This window comes from Lynx canadensis, chromosome E2, assembly GCF_007474595.2.
Source record: "Lynx canadensis isolate LIC74 chromosome E2, mLynCan4.pri.v2, whole genome shotgun sequence".
NCBI lineage: Eukaryota > Metazoa > Chordata > Mammalia > Carnivora > Felidae > Lynx > Lynx canadensis.
This window is the reverse complement of record NC_044317.1, coordinates 2,075,302-2,089,229: the sequence shown is the minus strand read 5'-3', so window position 1 is coordinate 2,089,229 and position 13,928 is coordinate 2,075,302. Positions and strand designations below refer to the sequence as shown.

General features: G+C 62.6%; 1 protein-coding gene across 1 annotated transcript in view; it reads left to right on the top strand.

The window, feature by feature from the left end:
• The window catches only part of JPH3 (junctophilin 3), a 76,029-nt gene that overhangs the window by 27,535 nt on the left and 34,566 nt on the right, over positions 1 to 13,928 (top strand). The window contains exon 2 of the mRNA XM_030298162.1: positions 5,204 to 5,981. Coding sequence (XP_030154022.1) covers positions 5,204 to 5,981 — 778 coding nt within the window. The remainder of the gene's footprint in view (positions 1 to 5,203; positions 5,982 to 13,928) is intronic.

The following is a 13,928-nucleotide window of genomic DNA, read 5'->3' as shown; positions in this document are numbered from 1 at the left end:
TTTGGGGATGGAGGGGCCTCCACGCATCCCCCCCCACCCCCGGGCACGAATGTGGGGACACAGGGCATCCTGTGCACCTGAGGAAAAGGGGCCTGGAGCTCTGTGAATGCCTTCTGTTCCTCCCAGGGAGATGCCTGTTCAACACGGGGCTCTCATGCCAGGCCTGACACCCCAGGCCTATTGGTGCAGGGGTCCGGGGGCACACGGACCCCAAGGAGAGGGGTTCTGGGTGTTTCAGGGACCCCTGGGCTCACTGGGAGGAACGAGGGGCGTTCTGGTGGAGCCAGCATTGGAGAATCAACTGTGTCCCCCTCTCTGAGGGAGGAGACTCTAGCTGCTTCTCTGGCCCCTCTTTCCTCCTCTGGGCAGGAAGCGATCACTCGGCCTTTCTCCCCTCTCAGGCCAGCGTCCCAGAGGGAGTCAGCCGTTGGCCACATTCTGGGATCCAGTCACCTGCGATGGGGGAGGGGAGGGGAAGGGCTGCACCCTGTGCGCACTGGGGGTAGCCGACCTCTGGGAAGGAGGCCCAGCGCAGGTGGAGTGGGAGGCTTCTGGACGGGAGAATAGGAGCTGGGCTGTGGCACCGGCCCCTGGGTAGGCATGTGTGGTGTGGGGCTAAGGAGAGGGGGGTTCAGCCACCTGCAGGCCTGAGGCCCTCCAGGCAGGCAGGCTTTGAGATCAGCTCCAGCTGGGTTCAAATCCCCCACTTGTCAGTAATATCGGATGGCTCTTTTGCTCCCAAGCCTCAGTCTTCCGTCAAATGGGCACAATGAGTCCTGACTTCACAGCAAATGTTGTTCCTTCCTCTCCTTCCATTGACCCTGGGGCTCCCAGCTGGTCTCCTGGGTGTGCCCCCAGGAAGATCTGTCCCTGCCCAGGGCATGCTCTCAGGGTGCGCTCAGGAGGGCATCTCCGCCGACGTCCAGCCCTAGAGGCCGGCCTGTGGCGGAGACTGCATTTTCCACCAGGGTGGTCCTCTGGGTTGTGTGACAAGTGCTTTGGAAGAGTGTCAGCTGATGGGCAGGGGCTTCAGATGGGAAAATAAAAGCCTGTGAGAGATGTGTGGAGCTCTAGGGAGCCACACAGAATTCGGCAAGAGCTGACTGTCCGCCCGGCCCCAGCTGCCAGAAGCTAGGGGTTGGGGCTTGCCTGGGCTCTGGCTTGCGGAATTTGGATGGCATGCCAAGCCACGTATGGAGCCTCCATGGGGTTCCAGATGCAGCGGCAGGGTCACCTGGGAGCTTGTTAGGAATGCAGAAGCTCAGGCTGCACCGCCTGACTCATTCAGGGGGTTTTATCCTGCTCCTCGGGGGATGCTGATGCTGCTCAAGTGTAAGGCAGTCCCAGGTCCCACAGCCTTGTCCTGTTGGCTCTTCCCTGCGAGTCTTGCCGGTTCTAGATAGCATTTCCCAGGCAAGGATCGGGGAGGTTTGCTTCCTCACCTGCAGTCCCCTCGGATCTCCTGATTCCAAGTTCCAGGTGATGGGGATGGAGCGGCCAGCCCATTATCTTCATCAGGATAGGCAGGTGAGGTGGGTGAAGGTGGAATCCACTCGAGGGTGCTCTGCCTTACTGAGTTTGCCTGGAGAGAAGTAGGCATGCCCCCAGCTGTCCATCTGCGCCTGAGTCTTTCTGTGACCGGTGGCCCAGGGTCAGGGTGGAGGTGCACACAGGAAGTTTCCCCTGCTCTGGGGCCCTCACAGCATCCTGCAGGGACAATACCTGTCAGGGTCACTTGGTCTTCCCATTGTACTGGGCATGTTGGCTCCTGCCTTCTCACACACAGGCTGCTTGGGGTATAAAACAAAACACTGGATTTAGGGTTTTGCAAATAACTGATTGGATTCAAATGTTGGGAGGGGCTTGAACCCTTTGTCTCCCCTGTCCCCACCCTGCCAGCCCCGGCAAGGAGGGAGAGGGCTGAGGACTCTGGGCAGAGAGGCTGGGGAGGGCAGGGGGTGGGGGATGGGAGCCTCCCCACGGCCTCTCTGGTCGCTGAGCTGGCCTGGGTCTGTTCTCTTGATTCTGTCAGCCCTTTGTGGGGAAGGGAGGAGGCTGTGCTCCCAGGCCGGTCCTAGCAGAGCTGGGCTGTGGTGTTTCCTTGATGTTGAAATCCAGTTTCTTGCCAATGTCGACTGCAGCCTTGTAGAAGAGTTCCCACTGGGGGCAAACATGCAGATACAGGGGCACCTGGGTGGCTTAGTCAGCTGAGCATCCAACTTCAGCTCAGGTCATGATCTCGTGGTTCATGGATTTGAGTCCCGTGTCGAGCTCTGTGCTGACCGTGCAGAGCCTGCTTGGAATTCTCTCCCCCGCCCCCTCCTCCCCTCTCCCTACTTGTGCTGTCTCTGTCTCCCTCAAAATAAATAGTTAAAAAACGCAGGTCCATCAAAACTGCACACTCTGGCCAAGGAACCTTCCTTGGATGTGGGTGTGGACACTCGCAGCTTGGACTGGGCACAGAAGGCCTTCAAGGGCCTGCTTGCCCCGCCCTCAGGGAAGGAGCCGCTGGGACCACTGAACCTGCTCCTGGTGTCCTCCTCATGGCCTTGGGTTAGTGGAAGCCATGGGCGCTGTCCCAGCGTGGGCCCTGGCGTGCTGGGTGGCACAGAGTCAGCCACCGCCTTTGTCCGTCCTGCCCCGTGCTTACAGCCAGGTTGACCTGACTCTGGGAGGGGTGCGGTGGATGCCATGGGGCACGTGGATAAAACCCATATCCTACCCTCCGGAGGACAAGGTACCCACTGCCTGGCACAGGCAGCCAGCCGGAGGCAGGGAGAGCTCTTGGTTGGGGCAGGGGTGGGAGGAGGGGAGAGCCCTTACTGCACTATATTTCCCCGAGTTAAGGCCGTGGGCCCGGGGCTGCTTCCCCCAGCGGGGTGCACCCCCACCTGGCTTTGCGGTTACCAGATGACCGACCTGGGTGGGGGTACAGAAGCCCTCCCCTCCGGGTGGGATGAGTTCCATGGGATCGGGCTGAAGTGCATGTGCAGCTGAGGCCGCCCTCCCTCGGCCTGCCCCATAGGATAGGTTCCCAAGAACCGTGCCCTGCTTCTAGAAAGCACCTGTGTTGTGGGGCACTTTTTAAATGGACAGGCTGCTGTCTGCTGGAGCAAAAGGCTACCTGGTCCTTTGTCCTGGCCCCGGCTGCATCTCTTCCCCCCCGGGCATGAGTCATGAGAATAATGGGTCTAGAATACAAGGCCCTTACTCTCTGGGGAGCTGGCAGCCTGGTTCAGCAGGCGGATGTGTCCTGCAAACGTGGAAGGACCCAGGCACTCTCCAGAGTCCGCCTGTGGAATGCCGGACGTCCTGTGCGGTGGGCTCCGTGGGCTGGGGTAGCCTAGGTGTTGGGAGGGGGCTCCAGCTGGGCTGGGGTGGGTGGGATCTGGACGGCGGGGCTGGGGATTAAGTAAGGGCAGGCTGCTCGGATAAGGTCTCAGACGAGCCCTTGGAGGGTCAGGACCTGTTCTGACTTGGGGGCTGTGGGTGACCGTGGTGGGTAGTGGCATATGGATGGCTGACGTCCTTTAGGGATGCCCTGTCTAGAGGACCAAGATCCAGGGTTGCCAGATCCTGTAATTTTTTTTTAGGAGAAACCAGAACTGAGTTTTCACGTGGCAATCCCTTGATTTTGAAATGTTGGCTCTTCCAGTTTTTTTATGAAAACACTATGGGGCAGATAAAACCTGTATGTTGCTTCTGTGACAGGGAGTTGGGAGAGGAAGGGGAACAGCCCCCCCCCCCATTTTCACTGAGAAGCCCTTCCCGGGTGGGGAGCCCCTCAGTGGTGCCTAGCTGAGGCCTGGCAGTGAATCTAGGAACCCTAGGGTTTTCATCCCCCCCCCTCTATCGATGAGGAGACTGAGGGTCAGAGAGGTTCCCATCACACAAGTAGAGCAACACGAGCCTGGTTTTGCCGCTTTATTTTTCCTTTTTATCCTCTTCTGTTAGGATATTACATATATAATAAAATCTGCAATTTTGATCCCTCTTCAAGCGCGCAGGTCAGTCACGTTACATTGACGATGCTGTGCCACCGTCACCCCTGTCTACTTTCAAAACTTCTCTGTCACCCCGAATAGAAACTGACCCCATTCAACAACTTCCTGTTCCTCCCTCCGCCCCCACCCCCACCCCTGGCACCTGCCGTTCTTCTGTCTGTGAACTTGACTACTGGAAGGGCGTCGTGTAAAGGTGATTGCGGTATTTGTCCTTCTGTGACTGGCTCATTTCACCGAGCGTAAAGTCGTCACGGTTCATCCCTGCTGTAGCGGGTGTCAGAGTTTAACGGCTGGATAATAATCCACTGTATGGATAGACCCTACGTTATCTGTCCATCCACGGATGGACCCTCAGGTTGTTCCCACCTGCTGGCCATCTGAATTACACTGCTGTGAACGTGGGTGTGCAAATGCTTCTTGGGAGCTTCTGCTTTTAATTCTTTTGGGGACGTCTGGTCTGCGGATTGCAATACCTTAATGTTCCCAATTCTCTTCCAAACCCTTCCTACCCACCCCCCCACCCCCACCTGCTCGTACTGGGTTTGTGGCCTGGACCTGTGTCCCTGTAGCTGGACTCCCGGACCCCACGACTGTTGGGGTCACTCGCTAACGTGCTTCCCTCTCCTTGGCTGCGTCCTCTCCCTGTCTTCTCAGGGCTGGGCCTTTGTCCCTGTGCGGGGAGAGCTCTGTAGTTCACAGCTGACTCTGTATGAGACTCGGCCACCCCCCTTCTCCCTCCCCAACTTGTAAGAGCTCGAGGTGCAGCTGTAGGAAGCAGGGCTCAAGGGTTCTCCGCCATCGGCGGTCCGTGTGCCTCAATGCAAACCGTGCCAAAATGTCTCAGGCAACCCACGGTGTCCCCCCCCCCCCCCGACTCTCAGGCAACCCACGGTGCCCCCCCCCCCCCGACTCTCAGGCAACCCACGGTGTCCCCCCCCCCCGACTCTCAGGCAACCCACGGTGTCCCCCCCCCCGACTCTCAGGCAACCCACGGTGTCCCCCCCCCCCGACTCTCAGGCAACCCACGGTGTCTCCCCCCCCCCCGACTCTCAGGCAACCCACGGTGTCTCCCCCCCCCCCGACTCTCAGGCAACCCACGGTGTCCCCCCCCCCCGACTCTCAGGCAACCCACGGTGTCCCCCCCCCCCGACCCCCGTGGCCCTGCGGGGGGCTCACCCCTCTCTCCGCTGTCTCCGCAGGGACCTACCAGGGCCAGTGGGCCGGCGGCATGCGCCAGGGCTACGGTGTGCGGCAGAGCGTCCCCTACGGCATGGCGGCCGTCATCCGCTCGCCCCTGAGGACGTCCATCAACTCCCTGCGCAGCGAGCACACCAACGGCGCCGCGCTGCACCCCGACGCGTCCCCGGCGGCGGCCGGCAGCCCGGCCGTGTCCCGAGGGGGCTTCGTGCTCGTGGCGCACAGCGACTCCGACAGCCTCAAGAGCAAGAAGAAGGGGCTGTTCCGGCGCTCGCTGCTGAGCGGTCTGAAGCTGCGCAAGTCCGAGTCCAAGAGCAGCCTGGCCAGCCAGCGCAGCAAGCAGAGCTCGTTCCGCAGCGAGGCCGGCATGAGCACCGTCAGCTCCACCGCCAGCGACATCCACTCCACCATCAGCCTGGGCGAGGGCGAGGCCGAGCTGGCGGTCATCGAGGACGACATCGACGCCACCACCACCGAGACCTACGTGGGCGAGTGGAAGAGCGACAAGCGCTCGGGCTTCGGGGTGAGCCAGCGCTCGGACGGGCTCAAGTACGAGGGCGAGTGGGCCGGCAACCGGCGGCACGGCTACGGCTGCATGACGTTCCCCGACGGCACCAAGGAGGAGGGCAAGTACAAGCAGAACGTCCTCGTGAGCGGCAAGCGCAAGAACCTCATCCCGCTGCGCGCCAGCAAGATCCGCGAGAAGGTGGACCGGGCCGTGGAGGCCGCCGAGCGGGCCGCCACCATCGCCAAGCAGAAGGCGGAGATCGCGGCCTCCAGGTAGGAGGGGCGCGGGCGCGCAGGGCGGCGGGGCCCGGGCCGCTCGGGGCGCGGCGCTGGTGTTTCTGGACTGTGCCCGCTGGCACTCGGGGCTCCTCGCAGGTTCTCGGGGAGGCGGTGCGCAGGAATTTGGGGTTCCTCGGTGGTTCTCGGGGAGGGCACAAGAACTCGGGGTTCCTCGGAGGTTCTCGGCGCAGGAACTCGGGGCTCCTCGGAGGTTCTCGGGGAGGCTGTGTGCGGAAACTCGGGGTTCCTCGGTGGTTCTCAGGGAGGGCACAAGAACTTGGGGTTCCTCGGAGGTTCTCGGCACAGGAACTCGGGGCTCCTCGGAGGTTCTCGGGGAGGCGGTGCGCAGGAACTTGGGGTTCCTCGGTGGTTCTCAGGGAGGGCACAAGAACTCGGGGTTCCTCGGAGGTTCTCGGGGAGGCCGTGCGCGGGAACTCGGGGCTCCTCGGCGGTTCTCGGGGAGGGCACAAGAACTCGGGGCTCCTCGGAGGTTCTCGGGGGGTGGGGAGGCTGTGCGCAAGAACTCGGGGCTCCTCGGAGGTTCTCGGGTGGGGGATGTGGGGGGACACAAGAACTTGGGACTCCTCAGAGTTCTCAGGGAGGTGGGGGGGGTGCAAGAACCGGGGGCTCCTCGTAGGTTCTCTGGAGGTGGGGGTGGCATGCAAGAACTCGGGACTCCTTGGAGGTTCTGGTCGGGGTGGGGGGGGGGGACACGAGCTCGGGGCTCCTCAGAGGTTCTCGGGGAGGCAGTGTGCAGGAACTCGGGGTTCCTCGGTGGTTGTCGGGTGGGGGATATGGGGGGACACAAGAACTGGGGGCTCCTCAGAGGTTCTCGGGGAGGTGGGGGGGCCGCAAGGCAGTGGATGATCTGAGGAGGTTCTGGGCCCTGCGGCCTTCCATCCGACAGGACAGCGTCTCCTTTATCTGTTTTGAGTGCTGGTGTTCAAGGAGAGGTGTTGAGGGATAAAGGAGGTGGGCTGTTCTGGGAAGACAAAAGTGTGATGTCCCCAGGCTGCGGGCCTAGCCCCGCAAGGACATGGGAGAGGGAGGAAGCTGTCTTGGCTGTCCATGGGCCCCAGGACACAGTCCTAACTGCAGGGACTGGCCGGGGGTGCCTGGAAATGGGTCCGTGTAAGACTTGGTGCTGTGGGCAAAGGCTGTTGTGAGACGCGGCCCTTCCTGAGTTCAGGGTTCCGCAGGGCTGGCGGGCACTTAACATCGGTTTCGAGTTGGCTGTTGGCAGGTGCCATGTTGGAATTCAAGGTGGCTTTGGTGTTGGTGCAGGGTGGGGGCTTCAGAGCTGGAGAAGGGGCTCAGGGCCTGGCTCCCTGGGAGCTGCAGATGTAGGTGCGTGAGCGGCGAGGCCGTGGACGGCAGGGACCACTTGCGGCTGGGAGGAAGTGGCCCTGTTGAAAGCCAAGACCCCCCCGGAGGCCATGTGCCTGGGTTCTAAAGAAACCATTCCTGATTTGAGGTACCTGAGAGCTTCCTGTCCTGCGTGTGCTTTCCTGGGTCGGGGTGGGACCTGGGGGTCTTACCCCGAGGCGCTCAGGGATGGAGCCCCCCGCTGCCTGGGCAGGAGGCTTCTGGGAGGACGGACCCCAGCGTCTTTCTGGATGATTCTGTGTTCCTGGCCGGGGGCAGGAAAACTTCCCAACTTTGCTAATTAAGGTTTTAGTGTGTGTGGTTCTAGTTTTCAATGAGCTTTGAACAGTGCGAACAAAACTGGTAGGTGCCGTTTATTGCCAGAATATGTACTGCTCCCAACATCCCAGGTTTTAGAGGGAAACGAAATCCTTTCTAAGAAGCCAAGAGAAAAGCGGAGTCCCTGCCTGAGCACCGAGGTCCAAGATGGCTGTTCGCCCCCTCTCGCCTCCCCCCAGGTACGTTCAGGCCTGGAAAGAAACAGAAGCAGCATTTATGACCACTCCCCTGGGGGGTTAAGATGAAATTAGGTTTCATAGTTATTTCTTCCGGTATAAATGTGACAGTCGCTCGTATAGAAAAATTGGAACACAGATCGTAAGAGGAAGGCGGCGTCACGAGCCCCGGTCTGCTGCGCCATCCAGACTCTGGCTGGCATCTGGCTGTATTTCCTGCCTTCCTGTCTGTCGTTCATTCCTTCACCTTTTGTATTTGGTTTATTTCGTTGACCTCCGCGGATGAGAGGTAGTTACAGGGCTGGGGGACAGCGTCGTCGAGGACCCGGGGTCCCCTCACGGCAGCTCGTCTCTGGCCTGTGGCTTAGTTCTCGGCCCAGGGTCCGTGAGGTAGCGTGAGGACGCGGGAGAGTCTGCAAAAATGACTTTAAAGTCTAGCGACCAGGAGAACTTCCTCGGGACTGAAGACATGGGACACAGGGTGGTTTTCTGACAAATCCCACAGAAATGGGGCTCTGGGTCCCATGAAGGAGTCGAGCCCGTGTTGTGGGCAGAGCTCAGAGTCCACACGCCTGAGGAGCTCCGCTTGGGGCTGGTTTCAACCTCTGAGCCTCGGTTTCCTCGTCTGTGAAGTGGGACTAATGGCCCCTGCCTGCAGCGAAGGTCTGCGAACCCGGGTGCCAGCTCAGGGAGCGTATGGACCCTGGTCTGGCTCAGGCCCATCACTGCTGAGCAGCCTGGGGAAGATGCTTCCCCTCTCTGGGCTGGGTTCCCCGTTGAGGGACGGGATGCAGTGATACGCGGTGCCCTCAGCCTGCGTGGGGCTGGTGCACGGCACTGTCACCGTCCCCCGGACCATGCCAGCCCCTCCCCTTCCCCTCCGACCCCAAGACCTCTCGGGGGGGGGGGGGGGGAGTGGGTGTGTCTGCACGTTTGCACCGTGACTGAGCTGTGTGGGCCTCTTGGTGTCCGGGGCCACCCACTGGAGGCAGGGGTGACCACGTCCTCTATCCCTGCAATAGGGTCCGGGATAAGAAGCCTCCCTTCGAGGCGCAGGAGGAAGCCCTGCTTCCTGCGTTGTCTCAATGGGCTGACGGGCCAGTTCCCTCTTTTTTTCTAACTCTGCTTGGACAGCACGGCCCACACGAAAGCTGGGTCAGCGTCCCAGAGGCCCCAAGGCCCGCCCTCCACCGGAGCGTGAAAGTGGCCTCGGCGGCTGCGGCGTGGCTAAACCCGGGAGGACCCTGGTCATTGTCACAGCCAAGAGACGGCCAGGCCGAGACAGCAGGAACAGAGAGGGGCCACCGCTCCCTCCTTGGGCCCTGGCCGGGTCCTCATCGGGGTGCCCAGGACCCTCCCCGGGGGGCGCGGGGGTCAGCTCGGGGGGGGGGGGCAGCTGTGGAGGGAGGGGACAGGCACACAGGCTTTGCTGGGAAACGTGGTGGGGGTGGCATTCTGACCCGTGGTCCCGATCTCTGGGTCATACAGCCAAGGGGGCTGTGGGGGTGGGGGCGTGTCTGCAGCCGGATCTCAGCCCCCACCTCTGTACAGGGGATCGCCCGGGACCCCCAGTCACCCTGAGGCCAGCCAACCAGAGATGCGGGGACCTTGTCAGGTGCCGCCTTGGCTCCGCTCTTCAAAGCTTTCCAGGCCACGCCCGGTGTCGCCAGCACCTGGTGGTGTATAAAACTCGCACGGCCGGGCCCAGAGCTGCTGATTCGGGGGGTCCAGGTGGGGCCCGAGAACCTGCATTCATTCTTCATGAGCCCCCGGGGGATGCTGGGAGCCTCCAGCGCTTCTGACAGGAGGCCCGCAGGGCAGAGGCGTTGGAGGGTCCCAGGTGGGTCTGTCTGGGCCGCCGAGGTCTGAGCGGAAGGCGCTGCTGTCCTTCGCCTGGGACTTCCTGTCAAGTTATGTCTGCCTGGTTGTGCGTGCCGGTGACAGGGTCCGTGATGGATGGATGCCACCCTGTCGCCAGTGGGACACCCCTGAGCGCCCCCTGGGAACTCTTTCCAGCGTGTGTGTTCTGGCCGCCCATAGCATAGACGCCTCCCGTCCTCATACGCTCGGGCGCTCCCCTGGAGCGTCCTGAACGGGATGGCAGGTCTGTCTCTTCCGTGCCTGCCTCCCTCCTTCCACCCTCCCGGTGCCCGCGGCAGGCATAACCGGTCCATCCCGGTGCTCCTGGCAGCGCCCTGGCCCGGGGCACGGGACCGGCCGGTCTTCCCAGGGCCCAGCCTGTGGTGAAAACGCAAACCCGTCCCTGCTAGTCAGGAAGACGGTGTGCAGGACGCCTGGCCCGAAGGCCGCCACACGTGAGTGTCCAGCAGCTGCCCTGTGTCGTGCAGCGATCCCGGCCCCCCCACCCCCCCAGGAGGAAAGAGCTGGTAGAAACCGAGCTGGGGGTGGGCCGGTCCACCTCCTGCCCTGTGGTGGCCCCGGGACACCTCCCAGCGGCCGGGGCTGGTGGATGGTGCTGGAGAAGGCGGCAGGGCGAGCGCTGTGAGCCCCCAGCTGTGACCACTAGGCGAGGGCGGGGAGGGGGCACCCCTCGCCTGGGGAGGGAGAGCCCGCACCGGGGTGGTGGTCGTGAGCCGGTGTCCCTGGCCGCTGCCTCTGGCGGTGGAGGAGAGCTGTCAAAGGGGGCACCAAGCCTTTGAAGTGTTATCTTGTTCTGTTGGAACATAACGTCGGGGCCAGGTGTGGTCTTGTCCCTGGATGCCTGGGTCCCTGGTGCCTGGGACCGTGTGTGTGGCTCGGTCACGTGGCGTCTGTGTAACAGCCGTGCTTTGGATGAATGTGTGGCTGCTTGGGGCCCACCTGCTCTCAGCGTCGGGGACAGCTTCCTCTGGCGCTGGGAGGTGGCAGCTTCCCGGGGGGTGTGGGGCAGCTGTGCCGTTTGAGGGGGACTCTCGCTCCCGCGGGAGCAGCACCAGCTGGGCCTGGGCGTGTGGGCAGGACACGGGGCCGTGCTGGGATGCCCTGGGGGTGAGGTGGCTGGGTGGCTGAGGACGCCTGTTCCTGGGCACTGAGCTGGCTGGGTCATTGGGGCGGACCGGTGCGCGTGCTGGCCGTCAGCTGGGGTCCGAGTGGTGTGACGCTTGGCTGAGTGAGAATCGTGGGTGGGGGGAGATGGGAGGGACCCTGACGGGGCACTTAGGTGGCCGAGGCCATTCTTGACACGCAAACGGCTGTCCCCCTCCCGCACTCAGGTAGACGGGGCTCCCTGCTCACCCCTGTCCGGATCCTTCCGTCGGGCAGACCGGCTGCTCTGGGCGGGAGCTGGGGAGGTGAGCCACGTGGACGGCATAGCCGAGAGCCGCCCCGATGCTGAGGGTGGGGTGCCCAGGTCTCCGAGCCGGGCAGCGGCACGGTCAGGACTAGATGCACCGCCAGGGTATTGCCCCTTCGGGCCTGGGCCGCATTCTGGGACCCCCCACTTGTGGACATGGGGGGGCTGGCTGGCTTCTGCAAAATGCTCTCTAAATAGACCGTGGTCGCTAGGACAGGGAGGACTTGGTGTACAAAACCTCAGGGAGGCCTGTTCTAGGAGGGGCTCCCAACTCCCCAGCCCCTGCTTGAGCGCCCGCTGTATGCCCAGCGAGCTGGTGTGTCCGCACCGGGGCCTCGGCGCCCTCCGCCGTGCGCCCTGGCTTCCCAGCCTCTGTGAGATCCGGACCTGCTCTAGGCCGTTCCTGAGGGGTCGGTACAGCATGCGGGCAGGGAGGCGGAGTCCTCCGCCAGGAGATTACCTGAGGCATGTTTCCTTCTTGAAGGAGACAAAACTTTCCAGGATCTGAAGTTGGGGGCCGGGGCGGGGGGGTTCTTTTTTTAACGTTATTTTTTATGAAGGTGATACTCCACAAAAAATATATTAAAACCATAAAACGGATTGGCATAATGTAACTGTCATGCCCAGGCCGGTTCATCTCCTTAGAGGGAATTAGAGCGATCCCCCACCCCCAACCGACCAGCCACAGGGGGTCCGTTCCCAAGACCCGCAGTGGATGCCTGAGACTGTGGATAGGAGCCAACCCAACCCAACCCTGTCCACGCCGCGTGTCTTCCTGGACGTCACACCTACGAGGAAGTTTAGTTTACGAGTCAGGCTAAGGCAGAGACGAACGATAAAACAGAACATCCGCAGCAACACTGTAAAAGTTACGTGAACGTGGTCTCTCTCAGAACCTCTTGTCCCCTTCTCGTGACGCGGATGCTGAAATGCCCCCAGAGGAGGCCAAGTGCTCCGAACGACAGGGGTATGTGACAAAGCCTTAGGCCACCACGGACCCCGGACCACACGTCAGAAGGGGATCCTCTGCTTCCAGACCTCGGTCGACGGGCTCACTGAAACCGTGGACGAGGGGACCGTGCACATTTTTGTCAGGCTTCTCTCCGCCTGTATGCAGGTGCGGATATCACCCCCTCGTGGTTTCCCGTTACAGGCATGGGACCGCGCCGTCCGCCGCGTTCTCTGGTTTGTCTTTTCTACTCCTTCTGTCAAGGACGTCTTTCCGTTTCAGGGTGTCCAGACCTGTGCGTTTCGCTAACGGCTACACGATACTGGGGAACACGGATGCACCGTGCCGGTCCACCCCGGACTCTGAATGAGTGTTGGGGGTGCGTCTGATCGCTCAGTCTTGCGGACGCGGCTGCAGGAGCCGTGGTCACCCTCCCGCCCGCCCGCCCGCCCGCCCGCTGGGCTGCCGGCTTGCACGTTCCTGCAGTGTAGCCTCCCAGAGCAGCCGCTGCCGGCTGGGAGCCGCGTGCGTTTCAAGTCGGTGGTGGTGCTGCCAGGTGGCCTGGCAGGAAGGCTGCCCTGATTTACCTTGGGGGGGCCCGCAGGGCAGCCCTGGCTGAGCGCCGTCATCCAGCGGTTTCCATCTGCCGCAGGCTGACCGTGCCCCAGAGACCCCGTCCTCCCAGTCCCCTGGGCCCGGTGGGTACGCGACTTTCCGTGGCAGGTGTGGTGAAGGATTTTGAGAGGAGGGGGTCATGCAAGATGAGGTCCCCACAGGAGGAGTGCACGGGGTCACAGAGCTACCCCCCCCATGTCCCCCCAGCCTCTGGAAGGAACCAGCCCTGCCCACGCTGTGACTTGTACCCACTGAGACTCTGGTTTCTGCCCTCTACAGTCAGACCGTGAGTGCGCGTTAAAGCCACCGTGTGTGTGGAGACCTCTGCCTGAGGGCGGGATGCGTCACCTGCGGTCCCTCTCCAGAATGGTCACGCCTGTCCCCTTCCCACCCCCCCGGGCGGCCAGCTCTCCTGGTCCCTGCGGAGCTGGGCTCTCTCTGCAGGGTACACGAGCTTCCTGCTGCGGGGGGAGGGCCGGCCACCTGCTAGGAGAGGCCTTCGGGTGGGCGAGAGCCATCTGTTCTGGCCCTGGCCTCCCGACGTGGAAACCAGAGAGACTGGGGAGTGGGGTGCCGGATCCCGGGAAGGGGCCGGGTCAGGGCCGGCCGCGTGCACCTGCAAACCTTGGGTTCGATCCCAGAGGTGCGGGGGCTCGAGCTCGGGCCTGTGTCCAGTGCCTTCTGTCTGTGTGCCTGGCAGGTGCTGGGGACCTGGGGAGCCTGCACCTCCACCCTGCACCTCGCCCTGTGGTGCCCCACCCTTGCACGTGGGGTCGGGACATGGGCTGTCGGACGTGATTGGGCTCGTTGCCCGCTTTGTTCCACTTGTGCCGCTTGACCGAACGCACGGAGCCTGGGACTCTGCCACTGGCAGCCTGGGTGACGCGGGAGACGGGAAGCCAGCCCCATGCTGGCCGAGGCCAGGCGAGCCCGGGGCCAGGTGTCCTGGGGGCCGTTTAACCTGCCTTCCCCCCGAGTTCACCTCCTCTCGAGAGAGCCCGGTGCCTTTGACGAGGCCCTGGGAAAGGGACGTCAGGTCGGTCTTGGTGATCTGTCCCCAGACTTGGTGATCTGTCCCCAGACTTGGTGAGTCCGGGTATTCCCCCTAAACTTGCCCCCCGGCCGTCCTATTGCAGCGGGAGCCCGGTTCTTCGGGAGAAAGGGCGCGTGGCCCTGCTGTCTGCAGCCTCAGGCCAGGCTCCCGG